This window comes from Saccostrea echinata, unplaced genomic scaffold (genome assembly GCF_033153115.1).
Source record: "Saccostrea echinata isolate AGI-Se365-2 ecotype Australia unplaced genomic scaffold, CSIRO_AGI_Sech_v1 ptg000002l, whole genome shotgun sequence".
Lineage (NCBI taxonomy): Eukaryota > Metazoa > Mollusca > Bivalvia > Ostreida > Ostreidae > Saccostrea > Saccostrea echinata.
In genome coordinates this window covers 26583480-26604442 of record NW_026889751.1, presented here as the reverse complement: position 1 = coordinate 26604442, position 20963 = coordinate 26583480, and the positions used below count along the sequence as shown (strand labels likewise).

General features: G+C 31.7%; 1 protein-coding gene across 1 annotated transcript; it reads right to left on the bottom strand.

Moving 5' to 3' along the window:
- Positions 1–5219: 5219 nt before the first annotated feature.
- LOC133175811 (inter-alpha-trypsin inhibitor heavy chain H4-like) lies at positions 5220–16837 on the bottom strand. The gene is made up of 17 exons (XM_061310930.1): positions 16760–16837; positions 15374–15522; positions 15175–15285; positions 14703–14947; positions 14372–14523; positions 13884–14169; positions 12403–13151; positions 12146–12260; positions 9490–9522; positions 9327–9374; positions 9010–9054; positions 7559–7609; positions 7132–7182; positions 6657–6767; positions 6342–6464; positions 5881–6102; positions 5220–5535 (listed from the first exon to the last, which is right to left on the bottom strand). The coding sequence occupies exons 1-17, from the start codon at positions 16832–16834 to the stop codon at positions 5321–5323; spliced, it is 2781 nt and encodes a 926-aa protein (XP_061166914.1). The 5' UTR covers positions 16835–16837; the 3' UTR covers positions 5220–5320.
- Between the last annotated feature and the right edge of the window lie 4126 nt (positions 16838–20963).

The window sequence follows — 20963 nt, the reverse complement described above, 5'->3', positions numbered from 1 at the left end:
TCCTTTGATGGACTTGAACGGATAGACTGTTCTCTATTTTCTCTTTTTTTCGTATTTTTGTATGAAACTCACAATTTTCAAAGAGGGCATAAAAATTAACGTTTAGACACTATGTTGATATCACAATATTTTTTTCCTAATTAATTCATGTAACTGTGAAAAATTTCATTATCAAAAATCTTAATGTCTCTCTTTTTTAACTCAAAATGTTTATTTACCTTCTTGGCGTCAGTCCCTTCCACTCAAGCTGTAGATTTGCACTCGCCATTACTTGATTTAAAAGTGCTTCCTCTCGTCCGCCGGAAGTAACTTCTTGATGACGTGACTTTGTGCACATTATCCTAAACGTGCAAGTGATGAAGATGACATTAGAGATGGAAAAAGAAAGTCGATCAGTTAAAATCACTCGTTAGAAGATCATTATAGAGGATTGTAAGTTAAAGAGTTATCATTTAAAATAATGGCCAAGATTTCGTTTTTACGTATGGAAAATACATCAAAGATTGAAATGAATTTAAAGAGCAATGTTGGCCGGAGATAAATTGGTTAATACTTTCAACGTAAAATGGCATTACATACAAACAATACTCAATATGGGAAAAGCATGCATGTACAGTCAATCTCCATTAATAATTATATTGTTTCTCTGTTGTTACATTAAATGAGGATTTTTTTCTTTGGTAGACATTCTTTCAATACGAGGTCCCCTTTTCAAATGTCGGTAAGGCAGCAATTTGTCATCGTTTTGATCCTGATTTATTATTAGGAGAAAATCATATAATTTGCTCGAGCAAAATGCCTAAATTAAATTAAACGGATTTTTAAACAGTATTTCAAATAAAAATCAATTGGGAAGTCATGTTAAAAAGTAGGAAACATTTCATAATACTATCTCCAAACTGAATTTTATCGTTAAACTTGAATTCAGAAATGGCATTTGGCTTTGTTAAAGTGATGCTTGCAAAACGAGGGCTTGATAAACGATCCATTAGCCTCTTTGTTAATTCTATAGATTGATGTGATTCGGCACATTCAGATTAAGTAAATGAAAATCACGTAACGGAGTCATTTGTCATCTTTTCTTGTTCTTCACAGAAATAAATAGCGGAAAGGATTTCACAGGATCACGTTAAAAAAAGTGACACAATTGTACCGAATGTACTTAAAGAAGGTATTATTTTTGGCTTAATTCAGTACGCCCCCAAAAATTTGATGTTCTCATTAAGTGTTGAAATTTGCTTAAATATATGTTGAATATATAAATTTGAAAATCCTGAAAAAAAAGGTACATGTTTAAAGGAGGACCGTTCTGGAAATATGACATTATATTAATTAGTTACTTTTATAAGTTTTAGACAGATTCTGAATAAGCCTCAAAATAACTAATTAAAGGGTTATTTTCCTTAAGAAAATAGTGTCCCCAGCCCTTGCCCACTTCAATTTTCGGATATGTTGTGTAAAATCCTTTGAGAAATTACATTTTTTAAAATCTTTATGGGCGATGTATGTGGACTATATTGTCTGAAAGAAAATTTCATTGAAAATTGATGTCTTCCGCATTTTTTTTAAGAAATTACAAAAGTACATGACGTCACAGTTGGCATTTAGGAGGTCATATACGATTGATTGATTGATTGATTGATTGTTGTTTTACGTCCCGTTTGAGAATTTTTCACTCAAATAGAGACGTCACCATTAACCGGTGAAGGGCTTCAAATTTAGACCTTTACTCGGCACTCAGGGCCATTGAGCAGTGAGGGTTTTTTCTCGTGCCAACGCCTACCGTGACACGGGGCCTCGGTTTTTAAGGTCTCATCCGTAGGACCCGCAACTTTCACTTCAAAGTGCCGAGCGCTTGGCGAAGGAACAATTGCTTCCAATTTTTTTTTATCGACTTAGGTCAGTCGCGGCCGTGATTTGAACACACGACCTTCCGATCACGGAGCGAGCGCTCTGCCGACTGAGCTACCGTGACGGCAGGTCATATAAGAAAAACGATTTGTATGATCTTACTGCATGGAGTTTTAACAATTCGGAAATCATGAGTTTTAACTTCTCATAATAATTTCATATCAGATTTAAAAAAAAATACAAGGCCAGATTTGCATTAAAATCGAACCTTCTTCATTGTAAATACAATATAAAAGTTTATCCCAAGTACACCTATTACCAAAGCAGTAATATTTGAAAGAGTTGGGTTAAATTATAACTTCACACAGATTTGAATAATGTTTTGTGTACAGTAATGGCATAAAGCGATGGAAGAAAATCAGAGAACTGACAGTACTTATAATTTTACATTCCCAGATTACTAGTGGTTGTGTTTTTTGAAAACCGTACTCTCCAGCCATTGATTAAAAATTTGCTAATTTTCTTTGTTCGATATTAATTATCCAAAAGTAGAAATGTAAATTACATGAAAGGTTATCGAATAAATACCATATTTCCAAACCTTTACTTTAAGCTAAGATGATATATATATATATATATATATATATATATATATATATATATATATATATATATATATATATATATATATATATATATATATATATAAATATATAGTTATATAGTTATATAGTTTCATTATAATTATAAACTATAAATATTTACATTTGCAAATGTTTTCCTTTATATAACACTATTAAAAGCAATCTGTATCTATATCCGTATAAACACGGGTTCCTCGCGACATAAACGTTCGACGTAATTTCTCAGTGACGTCATAAAGGGTCGACGCGCAATCAATAGATCAAACTTGTGCCGTTGAGTTTGAAAAAATAAAACATTTCACGCGTTAAGGTTATAATCAGGCTAATAGATAATATGAATAAGTCACAAAAAACATCTATCGGATATAAATACGGGTTGGTACGAGATCAAATTTACCATAAAGCCCTTCGGGCTTTATGGAATTTGATCTCGTGACCAACCCGTATTTATATCCCGATAGATGTTTAAAAATGATACCTTATTTCTTAAATATCAAATCTTCAATCTTTTGGAATGTTTATCGCCGAGTTTCAAACGCTCAGGCCTCTATAATAAAATGATCAGCTCCAATGTAATTTATTCTCCGAGATTGCTCTAAATACATGATGGAATGGTGAAATACAAATTCATTTTCTCTGCTCTAATTCATAAAATGTTCAACTCCAAGACAATCTAAGGTACAATTTACAAGACATATTTTAAAAATATTCTTATTCTTATACATTTTCTATATATTATATATTCGTATATGTTTATATTATTCTAAATATCTAAAAACTCAGAGATTTAAATTTAAGAAATTTCTTTACATTACCAATGTCACGAAGAATGATCGATTGAATGTTGCTTTACGCCTGTTTGCGAGAATTTTTCAATCATATGAGATGTCATTGTTTTATGATACTTAAAGTGTTGCTATTTCTAAGAGAATTATATTTATCATGTTTGCAATTATATAATTAGCCTTGCATTATAAGATCTTTCTTGAAAGTCAATCTACTAGTTTATTGTCAAATAAATTTATTACGTATTTGATTCATGAATAAGATACTGCGATTCTGCATTATATCCAGTCGCAATGCTCTAAATCATTGCACAAGTGGGAGTAAATGGTCTAGAGCATATTCAGATCAGAGCAAAAATACCTCGGGACCACTGTAATAACGTATTTATGTGTGATTTGAACTTGATTAATCAAACGCTTATTACTGAAGAGTTAAACCGAAATTTTTAATTATCAAGTACACGTTTTGTCAATTTTTTTGTAATCTAAACAAACTGTAGGATATCTTAAGCATGAAAGTTGAACAGATCTTCTTATTTAAGACTTCAAAGAGTTTTGTTAAGTTGTTGAGCTCCACATCACATCAGGATCAGAACATTTGAGGTATAAGCTAGAATCAAGATTATGACAAAATGACTGAAAAAGCATTTTGTGATGTGGTTTTACAGATATGGGCCAGACCAAACCAATAACAGTGTGACTTTGTACCTAATGCGACAATGTAACACACCAGCAGGACATATTCAACTAATTTCTGACAGGATGAAACATTCTCGTGTAACAGTTTAAACATGTAGTTACATGTTTAGACTAAACATTTTTAACTCAACAATACGTATATGGAACCATTCTCATTGATAGCTTAAGAATGGTAGAAAAGACAAGTTATAAATCATTCAACAGATACAATCTCAGTGATGGCCTTTGAGATATTACCTACATGTAAACTTGAGTTCATTGTATGTGTACAATGTATCAACAAGAATGGGGTCAAATTCTTCTTAGCTGCAGAAATATGACAAAGGCTAAATTTTGGTTCAACTGCTACAAAACATACTTTACTTTTGAGTTAGGTTTATGATTCAAAGTGAGGGTTTACCACTTATTTTGATAGAACTCATCCGAGTTTGAAGGCATTTCAAACATAATTTACGGGTCCACAATTATACAAACACACAGACTTATGGGCCATATAACAGCTGTATAATTACCGCTGTCTACAGCTGGGTAGAAAAATGTAAAATAGTCATAAATAGAAACAGAGAAAGAAACTCTAAAATAGCATTAAAGTTATCCAAGCTTACAAAAAATGTTCGTCCTAAACACTAGAAAAAAATCCCCAAAACAGTTTTATAAAAGAATATATAAAAATCATTGCATTTTTGATGAAAAATAAATGTATCCTTATACAGTATTATATTTCTTAAAATAAAAAAAACTGTTCAGAATAACAATGATCGGTGTAAAAGTTTTTTCAACAAACGGAATATAATTTCTTCAAAAAGGCTAAAGGGATATTGATTGATGATGAGTATGCTGAAATGAATGTCAAGAAACCTACAGTGCAGAAATAACATAACCAACTTTTTGATGTGTTCCTCAAAAAAAAAATATAAATAAGATGGTATTCAAGCAAGAAAGCAACACACAAGCCAGTGGGGAAATGACTTTTAAGTGTATAAAATTTTTTAAGTGTATAAAAATTATCAAATGACAACATCAATTATATGAAGTTACACACAGTAACCAAAGATTGGTTGACATTTCAATCATTTATCCTATTTCTGATTCATTTCTGATTGAAGGGTTGGAGAAGGCTGTGATATATTACCTAGAACTCACACTATCAAGTATGCCATTAAAACTAACTTCTTGAAGGATATTTGTACTAACTTTTACAATTTACAAAAATAAATCATAATAATCATAAAGCGAAACAATGTGTTAAGAAGCTTTATTTATATATTGATACAATGCAAGAGATTCATGCTTCATTAAAAATTATTCTTCAACTAACATGGATGTAGGAGACAATCAGATTCACACTGACATGACTTCGAATTGAGACATATTTGTATAAAACCTCTTAATGGTTTCATTGTCCAAGTACCAACAGACTCCATCACCGAATTCTTTTGTTATAGCTCTCAGAGAAGTTTGTTGACCATTTGTCTGTTCCAAGTTTACATACGAGACAAATTCTCCCGACTCCATCATTATGTCAACAAGTTTACCACTGTAGTCTTTGAAAATGGCTGCAAAGATGAAGTATAAAACATCTTATTCATGAAATTCGGTACGCAATGAATTGACAGAAATCACTGATTATAATATAACGGAATTAAAAGTACAATGAAATAGGTTTAAACCAAACCAATCTTGAGACAGTCGTTCTGTCTATAACCCAAAATCGTTGCTTGATAAAAAGAATTATCTTAAAGTTAACAAAAAATAGCCCTTAATTCCTCATAAACGAAAGATAAACTCAAAAAAGAAAAAAAATGAGAAAAAAAAACACCAGAAAGTTTCAAGGTAATTAAATAAAATCAAAATCATAATCTACTTCTTATCTGATACATGTATAAGAACAAAAAAATTACACAAGATCCCGTCCAAGTTATCCTTTGGGGCTATGAATTCCGCTGACAGCTGCAAACCAAGCGGTGTGTTCATGGCTTTTACGGTGACTCCATCTATATTCTTTCGATATATAGGTGCCTTGGTTATGTCTCTCCGGTTGGCGTTAAATGTCACGACCCTTCCATCTTTTACTGTGATTTTATTTATCATCTCTGTTCCAAACTGGCCGTCGATGCGGTAGTCTGCAATCAAAACACAAAAAATGATACTATAATTTTTCTTTACCAAATAGTTCAAAGATTTAAATACTTTTGAAAATCAAAAATAATAATTTCAGTTCATGGATATCACTGTTTTTTTTTGAGACACCTTTACAGGTTGATAAGGATAAGAGCATTGTATTTGATACATAATTAAAATTACTGTGCGATCATTTATTTATCAATTTTGTTTGTTCCTTCAACCATTGATTTGACCCTACCTGTGACAGATGATGTTAATTTCAAAATACTGTACATCGTAGAAGAGGACATTGGTAAATCAAAGCAAAGAGGTTTTGCTAGGCCGGGAATAACGATTCCAAAAGATGGAACTTGAGATTTCTCTGTAAGTATTGACAGTTTGGTGTAGTTGTCATAAATACTCATTTTAAACTGATTAAATTGAACATAATTCATTATGTGAGGTACATAATTAGGATAAACAGTAGGCATTGCCTATTGCAGCTTTCTTTATAAGGTACAAGCTTAAGGTAATCAGTATATTAAACTTATATTTACTCTCCCCCAATAATTACCCAATGTCCTGGGTTTTGGTATTGATGGCGTTACTGGTTTTGGCGTGGTTGTGGTGGATAGTCTTCCTCTGGTTAAGCCAGGGAAGCTAGGTAAGGATTGGATTGAAGATGCTGAAAAAATAAATACAATGATAATTCAGTTGAATACAAGATGAATATTATGAGAACATTTTATGATTTCGCCTCAGATTTTGGGACGTGAAAGAAAATTTTTAATTCATGTATTTTTGCGATTTGGACACTGCGTCCTTTTTAAAAAAAATAATTCAAATGCAAGAAATCTGATATTGACTTACACATCAAAAGTTCGGCTGTGTTGTGTAGTTATAACTTTATCCTTGTATGTTAATGTAAAGGTAGTCAACTAGTAAGTATAATAATTATACTGTTTGTTTGTTTTTTTTTTTTGTTTTTTTTTTTTTGTTTTTTGTTTTTTTTTTTTGTTTCCATCGAGTGACAGAAAATAATTACTTACAAGCGATATTTCCGAACGGCATTCTTCTACTTATCCCAAAAAATGGCCTTGCTTCATGAAAGGAAACAAATGCAACTTAAAGATATATTCTATCTCATAAAACTTACTACATCTTGTATATTACTTTAGACCAAATTCTATTTTCACACACTTTCCTAAATTATATATGCATTTTTAAATCTGAGAGCCTCCCTAGTTATGGATTTTCCATATAAAAAATATGTACGGAATTTCAACAAACTTGTTATAACAGATAAGAAAAAAATGTTTTAACGAATTCAGAAAAAAGTTTTAACGAATTAAATTTGAGTAAAACAAATTCGACAATTCGTTAAATCGAATTATTAAATAGTTCTTATAGGTCCTAAATGAACTTATTTAAAAAAATCAAAATCAGGGAGAATATTTAAGAAGAAAATAGTCTTACCATTGCTAGCGCTGTTTAACATTGACTTTCGTCTTGGAGGAGCAGCAAAACCTAGTGAAATTAAGAATGTATTTTATTTAAGAGGCTATACGAAGGTATTTCCCCAAATAAAATTATATCTTATTTTATGTTAATACTGTAGATGATTCAAATTTTGTCGGGAAAATAGTTCTTTTTGCTTAAAAAGCAATTTTGTGTATGGATTTCTGTGTTTTTGCGATCATTTAAAAATTGAAAAGTAATGCTTCAAATTATGCATATAAATTATTTTTTTGAAAAATAATATCTTTCTACATGTAAGCATATAATTAAGGACCCTCTATACACCAGTGCAAAATGTTTTTTTGGACATTGAGAAAATTATTTTGAATAAAGTTGTAAATATTAAGCTTATCAATTTAATTTTCAATATATGGTACGTGGCATTTACCTCCAGGAAAAATGTTCTCAGACAATCCAGTATCAATGAACATAAATCACTATTGTTTACTTCCCTGGAGAAAATACATGCAAATAAAGTGTTCAATTAATTTATCTTGGCTATTTAAAATGTTATGAATGCTTGAACTGGTTACAAATTAAGTAATATACTGTAAATTTCAATTTATTGGAATTTAGATCTAAGGGCAGATCACTCTAACTGCAGAAAAATACCATAGAATCAGAACTCTTTAGTGTGCAGTGTAGAGAGGGTTTACGCCCGCTGTAAATACTCAATTACAAACAAATCAATGGTGATTAAACTATTTTACAAAGTGTGGAGTATTCAAAACTCATTTATATTAATTATATTTTCCCTTAATTCATGACCATTTGCTAATACTCAAATTAAGTCAGTGGTCAAGTAAAGTAGTGTCTTTCACTATAATTGACAACTTTAAATTGCCAATGAGTACATGACTAATTAGTCATGTACTCATTGGCAATTGAAAATTGTTTCAACAAATTAGTGAACGACAGTAACGTAATTCTTAACGTGAAACAAACACCCTTGGTTATCTTACATTATCCTGATCGGCCAATAAACATGGGTTTATATCGAAATTGATTTGGAAAATCCACCATATTGTTTTAAAAAGTACCCTTTATTTTATTGCACATCTACTTTTTTTTGTATATACTTGATTTTTTTAAAATGAATTATTCAAATTGTAGGATTCGTTTAAAGAATTCAAGTCGTTAAACATAATATTAGAATTCGTTTAAAATGATTTAATTAGTTATAGCAAATATTAGATTTCGATTAAACGAATTTAGTCTGTTATAATATATCGCTTGATCTGATGATCTACGAATTTCTACGTGACGTGATACGATTCTTTGTATCAAGTTACTGTTGTAATAATAAATATGTATAAAAAAAAAAAAAAAAAAAAAAAAAAAAAAAAAAAAAAAAAAAAGAAAATAACTTATCAATATTTTATGTTTCAGAAAATAATTAAAGCACTTACTTAGGAAAGAACTAGATTTTTGAAACAATGATCCACCGCCACCACCTACAATACAATAGATATGGTAAGAAAAGTAACTCCTTTATTAGTTATTATTTTTCGTTTTCTATTTGGAATTTTTCACATTTTGTTTTAGGAGATCACTCGAGAGAGTAATTATTTTGGAAATGCACTTATTATTCCTTGTAAAAAAAAAAAAAATCCTTGGTCATAATGACTTAAAAAGAAACTTTATAATTGCAAATTTTTAAATTTATTTATGCTCTGCAGGGTTCTCGGAAAGCTTAATCAACGTGACCAACCAATAAAAAACGTACCTCCACCCCTTCTTGGAGACGAAATGCGTCTGCTACTGGATAGCATATCTCACAAAATAAAAAAAAAAATTATTCAAAACACGTTCATACCAAAAAAAAAAATAGCTTGAATTTGACCATGGATCAATGATATATATAAAACAAAGAAAGCATGAGAATTTACTATTTGCCAAGAAGCCAGGCGCTGCCGCTCGTCCTGAAAAATGCAAACGAAGTTATATGAACAACTTTTATGATATTACATATCTTAATAGCTTCAAATCTTTGTATTTAATTAGAGATATTTTGCAACTATCTTCCTCAATATTATGGGACTTAAGGTCAGATGATACATTTCTTAATAATACATTATTTTTCCCAAAATTCTGTCATTGAAGTATTACTACTTTAACATATTTACTCATAAAACATTGAGGTACCTTACCAGGCATTTGTACAAGATATTAGAGGATTGTGTTTCCTATATAATTCTTTTGGAAATAACTTCAATCACCAATATCACATATTTTGCTTTTTTGTTTTTTTAAACAATTAGAAAACAGTTTGGAAACCAAAAGGAACTTATAATTTTGAATATTTTTATACATTACTAAAAGATACAGAACAGATATTTGAAGAGATTATCGTCTGACCTTAATATATTAAAAATAACAATATGTATAGTAATTATTTTTATCAATATTTGTACAATCATGATGTCAGAGTTTTATTAAATTGTATTTTTTAATAAACCTTATAAGTCGAATTTTAGTAAGGGTTCAACTCGGGCATTCTTTGCAAATGGGTTAAGATCGGTAAAGTGAATATCTCAACCAATTTTTTCGTATCGGAGATTAGAGTTTTCTTTCTTGACACCATAAAATCTCTAAAATGTCTTTTTCCAAAAATAAAATATAGATTCTTATTGGAAATATCTAAAACTGAGTTTAGCTAAAATTCCCACTTATTAAAAGTAGTTCTTAACCTTTCCTTTTTATTATTTGACATTAACAAGAAATGATGAGTAATGAGGGGTCTTATTTAAACAAAGGAACACTTCTTGGACCTATATGACTGGGACTGCTTTCAGTCTTTATAAAAAGCTTGCCGATTTCGTTACTGTTAGTGACTTTAGGCTACATACATTCTATATCAATATAATTAATCGTTCTTTTGCTGTTCTAAAAAAGATTTTTTACGATTGTTTCCAATATCTTCCTATGTAAAACTTAAATCACCAATTTTGGCCCCACCCTAAACCCAAGGGTCATGATTGAACAAATTTGAATCTACACTATGCATTGAAGCTTCATCTCGAGTTTCAACTCTTTTGCCAAGTGGTTAATGACAAGAATTTTTTAAAGATTTTTTCCAATAAATTCCTATGTAAAACTTTGCCTTCTGTTGTTACCCCACCCTTCCGCCAATTTAGACCTATACTCAAAACTAACGGCCATTGAGCAATGAGGGTTCTTTATCGTGCCATAGCCTTCCGTGACACAGGACCTCGGATTTTAAGGTCTCATCCAAAAAAACCTGTGATTTTCAGTTATAATGCTGGGCGCTTGGCGAAGGAGAAGTCACTACCTATGTTTAGAACTTTATGCTTAGAACTGAATCGAACCCGGACCCCCGATCTCTATGCGAACGCCATACCACATGTCGACAGAACAACGGTTAAATTTCGAACAGAAAAGCTTTCTTGAGCCTTCAGCCTCCCTTTTTTATATTTATTTATTTCCGGTAATCATATATTTGAGAAATTAGAATAGTTTGTAGATCATATATACCTAAAGACAGAAAGTTTACTTTATCTTGGAACTCCTTTGTATATTTTATGTGGAAAAAGACTTTGTACTATTCTGGAATAATTTTTGTATGACCAATGGTCAACAATGCTCACCAGAGTTACAAATGAAGATGAAAACATTTACTTAGTCATCATATAACCACATACAAACGAAAACTCATCTTTTTCATGAGTACTCTAATTTGTTTTCCATTTATCAAGACTGTTCTTTGTGCTTTATGTTGTGCTCTAAAATTCAACAACCGTTATCGGGAGGTCGTGAGTTCGAATCTCGGCCGCGACTGACCTAAGTCGATAAAAAATGGTTTGCAACTGTTTCTTCACCATGCGCTCGGCACTTTGAAGTGAAAGTTGCGGGTCCTTCGGACGAGACCTTAAAAACCGAGGCCCCGTGCCACGGCAGGCGTTGGAACGATAAAGATCCCTCACTGCTCAATGGCCGTAAGTGCCGAGTAAAGGTCAAAATTTGAAGCCTTTCACCGGTATATGGTTACGTCTCTATATGAGTGAAAAATTCTCGAATGGGACCTAAAACAGCATTTAATCAATCAATCTATCAAATTCAACAACCTGGTAATAGTTTTTATAAATTATTATATCAGTAAAAAAAAAATGGCGATTATTTTTTTTTTATCTGTTTGTGCTTCACCTTTCTTTAAGTCCTTACCAAATAAAATGTGCACCTGCACGCAATTATTATTATTTTTTTTTTAGAACTCAGATATCAAAAGAAGATTTTATGCAGGTAAAGGGTTAAAATAGCAAATATTTTATTAAATTACCATTAAGATATTGCATTCGAATTTTTTAAATGAGACATTGATTGAGATATGTTTCCCTATTCTGTTTTGAAAATAAGTTACTAAAGATTATTAATTTGCAAGAGCATTTTGGTTTTGAATTTTGGATGAAACATAAAGTAAAAACCACATACAAAATATATAATTTAGCATTTATTATTAATTTTTTTGTATTTTTTTTTTTCGAAATAATTTATTACGTTAAAGTATTAAAAAAAAAATACCCTTACCCATGCTCAAAGAATCTGCTTGATTTGATTCTGTTGGCTTCACCTCACTTGGATTAGCCTTGGTGTTATCGGGCAGCGTAACCACCATAGAAGTCAAGGGTGTCACAAACTGATACTGTAAAATTAAATCAATTTAACTCATAATCAAATTCTCAAAAGATTCCGTTTGCATTTCCTTTTTTTTTTTTTTTTTTTTTTTTTTTTTAAATTACCAAAGCTTTGCTCAGTAAATAAATGTAATCTTTATTTATTTATACCTTTAAAGAAAGCTGAAGAATTTTGTCTTCTAACTTTTTTATCTCTGTCGGTGAATCAAGAGCATCTTTATCTCTCAGCATTTGTTTGATAGACAAATACGCCCATAGTTTCTCCATCATTCCGGGATTTCTGGTAGTGACAGGGGGTGATGGCGTTGGGAATGGTCTGGGTCGGGGAGGAAATGGAGGGAACGGAGGTCGTGGCCATGGGATAATAATGCTGTGATTGGGAGGTACACGAAGGAAGACTTTGGTTTTACTTCCTTCTCCATTTACGATCATGCCTGATTGTAACTTGGTAAGATCTTTTATTTTTCCTGCAACAACCATTTCAGAACCTTTGAAGTAAGTGTTGAAATTAGTCTCAGTAACTGAGGTGTCATACAATGTTCCATCAACATAGTTGAATGAGACGTTCTTCAACAAAACGGTTGAAATCTCCTCGTAAAACCCTGCTATCTGAAGAGCTGCGTCTGCGTCTTCATAGATTTTCCTTGCAAATCCGTTATTCTGTGCTGCAAGCCTTTTAACAATGTCAAAATCAGCGCCTTTTCCAAAAGCAAGACTGAAAATGGGCAGTTCCGCTTCGTTCTGTTTCTTTACATTTTCTAGTATGCGTTCAGTTCTGGTCTCTCCAGACGTGGCTTGTCCATCGGTTAAGAAAACCATGAGAGGTGCTCGGCCCTTGGTTCCGCTTATTTGCATTAATTTTTGAAGGCCTTCTCTTAATGAAAGATCAATATTGGTCCCTGAAGGATGAAATATGAACAAAATAAAATTTTCTCTCTTTGAAAGCAGGTGATTTTTTTTTGTAATATTCTTGCTAGCAAAACCTCCTTTAATCTCCGCTATATTTATGTTAGGCATGCCTATGTTTTACAGGTGTAAAATGTTTTTTAATTAAATGATGAAAAATTAAAGATACATGCATTTTGACATTTTTTTATGATAGTTAAGAAAAGAGGAGATAAAAATGTTATATGAATTATTACTAAATTTTCTGAATTCGATGGATATTAGCTGAAATAAAATTTTAATAATTGAAATACTGTATACCAACTATTAGTTTCGTCATCTTTTATTCGCGATTCGTCAGTTTGAAATCAATCCACGACAAGTAATTTTTACTACTAACGACTCATTCTCTACAAATTCAAAACAAAATAAATGATTTGCAACGATTAATATTCGCGAGTTGAAGTAGGTCGCGAAAATCGCGGATATTTCTCACACGCGAATAAAAGTTGGTTTACAGTATTACTTTTCGTGATGTACAGTCGCCTTTTGTATACATTTTTGCAGTATGCATATTAAGTACTTTGCTATAACTGTAAATATAAACCGCTTATTCAAGATCATCTCGAAAATATAAAGGAATAACGATTGTTTTAACTTATCATTCTTATAAGCTAAAAATACGAATAAAACAGACAAAATAATAAGCAACCATTCATATAATAACTGAGAAAGTGTATACGTACCTCCCCTTGCCGGGGTCTTTTTTATATAGTCTTTGGCGGCGTTTTTATTTGAAGCTGTTGCCTGTACAAATTCCGGTTTCCAGTACGACAGGGAGGAATCGAACGCAATAATCATGATTTTATCTTCTGACTTAACATCGTCTATAATCTTATACATGGATTTCTGAAGCTGTCTCATTTTAGTTCCACTCATTGAACCACTCTTGTCCAGCACGAACACTATATCCATTGGCATCGGTTCAATTCCTTCGGGTGCAAGGAAATGCACAAAATATCCATCCATTACCTTAAGATTTTTTTGGTAATATATATTTATGCATAGATTTGTACGATATGTATACAAATATTATTGTTTAATTTTTCTTTCAATTCATCAAAAGCAATTGTATGCTTATTTATTTTGTTGTTTTTAAAATCCCTTTTTATATTACTTGTATATTTTTCTAATGGTTTAAGAAAAACGCTACCATAAAAGTTGTAGAATTTACCAGAATATCCCCTGCATTGTCACTTCTGTCCACATCATACTGGACAATAAACTGGCCAGAAATACCAGACTCTTGTTCAGCTCTAGACGGCTCGTATGAAATAAACGCTTTCGTTGGAGAAATACGATCAACTACGGCAAGTTGGTTTGTTCCTTAAAACCAGAAGAAAACGTTCATTATCCTTCACAAAATCACATCATATACAATATAACTTATGGTTGATATCTCAAATGGGTTCAAATTCTATTTTGCAAATCGCAAGTCTTAACTGCGAGGATCGAATATCGAGCTTCAATTTGTTTGCTACAATGAATGAAATAGTTTGCGATACCTTCCGGACCCTCTGTAAGAAGATCATTTTTTATTGGTGGAGTCTTGATAGTTGTGATATTTCTTGATTCCTTGATTAAGACGTTGATTTTCAAATCGTCGACCACTTGTCCAGGATTGATGTAAATTACATGGTTGTATAGGCCTTTAGTTCGTCTGAGAAGTTCCCGGTATGTTAACTCGAACGTCACTTTTTCTTGGGCTGCTACATTGACCTGGATTTGAAACTTGTTTGTTTCTCTAGGTCTGTGAAAAAATTGTATCTGGTAATGAGCTTATTCTTTAGCATAATTTTTAGATATTTTTTCTCTTTCTGGACAAATAACAATCATAAATTGATCTCTAATGGAATAGAATTTTGTACTTAAGGTTGTGGTTAAATAGCCCAATTACTTATTAAGTGTCTTTGGTATAGAACTTTGATTAAAAGTTCTGTTCAGTCAGTTAAGTGATGAAATATGTATTTATCTCACTTGGCGACAATATGGCCAGCACTCTGCCCTTTTGCTTTGGCAGCCTCAAATTCTTGTTTGGCTTGTTCCTTTTCCTTCACTTTTCCATGGATTTCTTTGCCATTTATTATCCTTCAATATAATCATGTTTCCTGTTTGATATCATGTATGAAAAGTAAACGAAAAGAATTGCATAAGTATCGTATGATGTGTTACTTACAATTTGAACGCTGTAATGAAAGCTTCGTTTGGAAGAGTAAGATCGAAAACGGCTTCCCTAGCAACTGGTTCCTTATTGACAACTTTACTGGTTACCACCGTTTTTGCAAACCGGAAGTCGATTTCCGACGTGACATGGAGGTAATATATCTAAATAAAATTGTATGATTTGATTTGTTGGCGATATAGTAAGATTTATATACCTTGTGACTTTTTATTTTATATATATGTAAATTAACACAAGCGATTTGTAAGGAAAAAGAGAGAGAGAGAGAGTTGTAATAATATTATTTTATAACATTTAGTAAGCTTTGAAATTAGATTTGTCAAACGTTCTTTTATAAATTCCTTATTATCTTCTTACATTTTACATTCTTGCATCTTTCTATCCAAAAATGTTATGTTGAATCCTTCCTCTTTTTTGAAGGGGGGGGGGGGGGGGAGGTTAAGCTAGGAATAGAGTTTTTCGTGTTGAGAATATTTTACAGGGTATTCATCCTTACTAATAGATATTGAGATCAGTCATTTTTGTTTAATGTTGTGATTTGAGAACAACTGAACTATTTATCCTTTCTTCAAAGAATAATGTCAAAAATTGAATTCATTTGTTATAATTACATTAAGCAGATTCTGTATTTATTCTTTTTTTCTCTCCAAAATACTAAATTATCAAGCTTCTGAGTTATTATTCTTTATCATTCATTTTTATTGTTTAGTGTTAAACTTTAGATAATAAATATAAAATTTACTTCATCATATAATTTTTCAATTTTGATTTTAATTTTGAAACCCTTTAAAAGTGTTTAAATGTCTTCCATTGCCAGTTTTACAGCATTTTTAAAGATTCAGATTGTGTTTCTTCGATTGTTATTTATATTGTATCATAAAACGTTTTAATAAAACTTCACCAGAAAACTGCTATTTCAGTCAATCATGCATGTAAATAGAGATGGAAATATTGCATCAATTAAACTTTCTAAGGAAACAAACATACTAACCCATTTTCTTTCCTATTTCTGTTTTCTGTTTTATTTTGTTTTTAAAGATATGTTTTGTTTATAAATCAAAATAATCAGTTGCCGAAGTATTAAATTAATAATCAAATAAAATTTCAACGAAATAGTGCAATTTCTTTTTAATTCTTATGCTGGATACTTCATCTTAGAATCAGAAAATTTAATAATCTTTTCCCATAGTTTTCAAAATATTAAGGTATGCAATATCATCCCTATAACTTGACATCATTTTTTGGTAGTACAATGAATGTACATGTACATAGATATTAAAATCAAAAAGGAATACCATTTCTTAAAACATCTTTCGTTTTTAAAATAATAATTGATAGGATATTGCCCCCCCCCCCTTCTTTGACGAAAATGTTTCCTACCTCTGGTTTTTTTAAATTCTGTGACGAAACAAGACACAAGAGAAATATTCCATACGCTATAAATCCTTTATACATTCCCATTCTGCAGATTGACATTAAATGAAATCAAGATTAACCATATTTATATAGCATAATTTTGTACGCATTCAGTTTAAACAATGGCAAAAATAGACCTTTGGAAACCCCCTGGTAATCTGCATGACGTATAAATTGTCATGCTTTGTGAAAACACTCATTTATCATTTTGCGTTTGGTTGGGTTGTTGACAAGTTGGATTTAAACAGGTGTGTTTGCATGTAGGTATAGAATGTTTATGCCTCGTGTTTTAACATATGTATCATCTAATTAGAGGATGAATTCAAAGGAAAACAACGCCGTTAACAAAACGATTCTTAAAAGTATTTTGCTCTAAAACCCAGTACATAATAATTAGCTAAACGTGACCCTGGGATTTCTTATTCTGAATAAACATTTTGGATTTCCGAAAACTCTGGAGGGGGGGGGGGTGTTTAAGGTCCAATAGACAAGCTGTGCTTTTTCGACTTAAAACATTGGGAAAAATCTTTCAAATTTAAAACAGTACTAAATACATGCAGCAGGGCTTCAGTGATATTTTTTAATACCGATGAATCCCTATATGGCATTTCCCTTTGATTAATGATATAGTCTATCGGTAAAATGTCTGGCAGCAAAACATATGATACAATGATAATATTTCAAAATATCAAGTTTTGATCACATATAATTTGTTTTAAAAATCGTGATGAGAAAACCAAGCTTATAACGTTTTCCTTTGGGTTATACTGTATTACTGTAGCAGCTGATGGAAATTGACGAACGTCATCGGTGAATTTTCGCAAAAGTAATTTTGAGACATCTCATCTTTTTTAATTATTAAAGAAGTAGGAGTCCCGTTATTTATCTTTTGGAGCTAATGACAGACAACCAGTTATAATGTTTATAGAAGAAATGAAAAACATGAAGGAAAATATTATTTGGATTTCCGTTTATGTTCAAATCTATGACCGAATGGACACGAGACTCTACTGTTTCCAAACTTGACAGCTTTGTTTAAGGTCAGACGACACGTTCCTCAATAATAGATAATTTTTCACAAGAATTTGCATTGAAGTATTGCTACCTTAACAAGTTTCCTCACAAAAAATTAAGGTACCTTACCAGGCATTCGTACAAGATACCAGATCTAGATGATGCTGTTTACTATTTAACCCTTTTGGAAATCACTAGCATTGGGAATATATATCACAAATTTTTGGTGTTTTTATTTACTAAATATTTTGAAAACAGTTTAGAAATCACAAAATAATGATAATTATGATTAATTCATTGTATATTAAGAGAAAATACACAACAGATATTCGAGCAACGTGTCGTCAGACCTTAAGAAACCAAAGTGAATGTCAACGACACATTCCTGTAGATGAGGCACACTTTCCTTTCCTGTTCCACATTTCAATTTAAGACTACCCCATTACAATCTTTTATTTTATTATCTTTAATCAATCAGCTACAATATCCTGACATAGGTCCCTTTAAGAATTTATTTTTTGAACTCCTTTCTTGAAAATCACCTTTAAAATGTTTATTCCATGTCCATTACATTGTATCTAGTATTTAAGAATTTTTATTATTAATATTTTCATCATTTTGCCAGATTTTGATATTTCTGTAGAATTAAGTTCAATACTTGAAACGGAGCAATATGCGGACTGGATTCATAAAATTGAAAGTTTTATTTCTGATTCATACTTTGTAAAAGTTAGGTTCATTCGTAATTCGAGGAGATGGCTAGAGTATTTCAAAAAAGATATTTGTGGGAGATTTGCATGAGTAAGCATTGTCAAATTAAAAAATTATAATTACAGTAAAACACGGTTTTAAGGAAATCTCCGCTATAAAGATGAAAAACAATTTCCATAGCACGTGATTAAAGTTGGTAGTTGCCAATTATCTTGGCATTAAAGATGTAAACGGTTAAGATAACGGACAGTGATCGACCTCAAAAAATCCATAAACATATATTTTTGAATTGCACAAAAATCTCTTCATTGTGGAGTAATCTTAGCATGCACATTTTAACAAAAACTTCTAAAACATTGGGTTTAACACATGTAATATCATTTTTGGGGAAACTCCATTATCTTATCATAAAAGGGTGCTAAATTTTATTACTCTATATACAAAGCAATATATCTTTTCCTGTTTGAAACAGAACAAAATACCTATGATTACTGGGCTGCTTCATCATTTACATGTTACTCTTAGATGGAAAAATCCATATCAATTCAAAAATTTGCAATGACCAATTTTGAAAACTTATGGTCACAATGGATTAATATTTTTGAGTCGTAAATATTTATTAAAACACCAACAATATTTTTTTTCAAATGGAATACTACATCTCATTGATAAACTTTTATTTGATATTTCATTCTTGTTTAAAACTAGAGAGGGGAAGTGTGAATGTGTGAGAAAATGTGAGCAAAAAATTCATTATGTAACTTAATATGTAACTCTTTGAAATAAAAAAGAAAAAAATCCACAAACAATACAAATAGGTGAAGAGGGCATAAAACACGGACCCCTGGAAATTCCAGAGGTGGGATCAGGTGCCTAGGAGGAGTAAGCATCCCCTGTTGACCGATCACACCCGCCGTACGCCCTGTGTATTGCTCAGGTAGACAGAACTATCCGTAGTCAGTTCAGAACAAAAACAAAGGCCCAACAATTGGCATGAAACAAGTCAGCAAAAACACGACCCAATGACAGGTTATATCTGCTAACAAGGTCATTATAACGACCATTAAATATACGAAATACTGACTTTAAACGAGGCTGTTGAAATCCCTGTAACATCACTTTATCAGTGAGTAGCCTGCCTCGCTTTAAAAATTGATCGTACTCAGAACAAGCTATTGATTAGCAAATATGTTGGGAGACATAAACACCATAAGCAGGTGATAGTAGAATATTACTACATAAATAAGGAAAGTTGACGATGGAAAAGCTAAAGTCATCTCATTTGTCATACAATTCAGTTGTTAATTGGCCTTTTTCGTCTATTGTCAGTAAAATATCTCAATGTGAAACAGATGTGGCAGACTCTGTGGTGTCCTTTGCAAAGAAATTAGTTTGCCTAACTCTATTCTAAAGGTATGTAAAGGTGATTGCTTATTTTTAAATATGCTCGAAGATTTGATAAATTTCTACGTTTTTTTAGTTTGAATATCATTTCTAAAGTTAAAATCAAGGACCCTAGGTAGTAGGCCCTAGGGCTTTGTCGGGGTTCTTGGGAATGGCCATTTTAACAGACCCTGGAATCTCGTACTAAGATTTGGCAATGACCTGTATTTGCCCTTCCTGCAAAAATAAAATTGTCCAAATATTGACGTACAGCATCTAATCCTACTTGTTATCTAACCACCCATTCAAAGAAAAGAATGTTTCGAAGGTATTGCAGGATATGAAATAGACGCCACATGGTCACATCTTGCCTTTTAAATAACAAGCTTCCCTAAAATAAATCCTACTATATTAGCTCATAGGCCTTTGGATATCTTGGCATTAGCCTGAAGGCACTTTTAAGGTCTGCTTTAGGTATTAGGTTTAATTTAGCTAGGAGGTCCTCCTTTCCAAATTATGATGCACGATGGTTTCAAAAAAGATGTGTACATGTACCTAACTGTTGTGTCCCTAGGGTTTGCTTATAAGATAAAACTAAATGCAACTTTTCCTTGGTAGGACAAGCGTGTGATCATTGGTAAACCCTTTCACTTTTCGGAACCCCCCCCCCCCTCAACACACACACATACACGGCTACTTCTTTATTTATCTTAGCCTCCTTAATATCTCCATGTTAAACTGCTGAAATTAAATTATTTGAAAAGAAAATACTTCTTTGTTCTGGATACGGTGATTTAAAAATGTATAAAACCATATAGTCCAAAACTCTAGCCAATTACTCGCCTGGGTTTTGTGTTATCGTTTTACATCACTGGGTCCAAAGGTGTTGAAAGTTACGATAGGTTTAATAAAATTAATTCGGGTTCCAGTCCAGTGTAAAATTTACCTCAATCTGTGTGTTCTCAGTACTTTACATGTAGGAATGGTGGTCAGGGCCCTTAGAAATGAGAATTTCAGCACCCATTAAGCTTAATTGGAATTTCAAAGAAAAACCCAGTCA

What these genes read in the sequence shown, in the direction of transcription:
- LOC133175811 (XM_061310930.1), bottom strand. Translation starts at nt 16,834, where the DNA reads ATGTATAAAGGATTTATAGCGTATGGAATATTTCTCTTGTGTCTTGTT. An exon ending in AAAATCTAGTTCTTTCCTAA is followed by an intron (nt 7,610 to 9,009) that starts GTAAGTGCTTTA and finishes TAATTTCACTAG; the next exon opens with GTTTTGCTGCTCCTCCAAGA. An exon ending in GTTAAACAGCGCTAGCAATG is followed by an intron (nt 7,183 to 7,558) that starts GTAAGACTATTT and finishes CCTTTCATGAAG; the next exon opens with CAAGGCCATTTTTTGGGATA.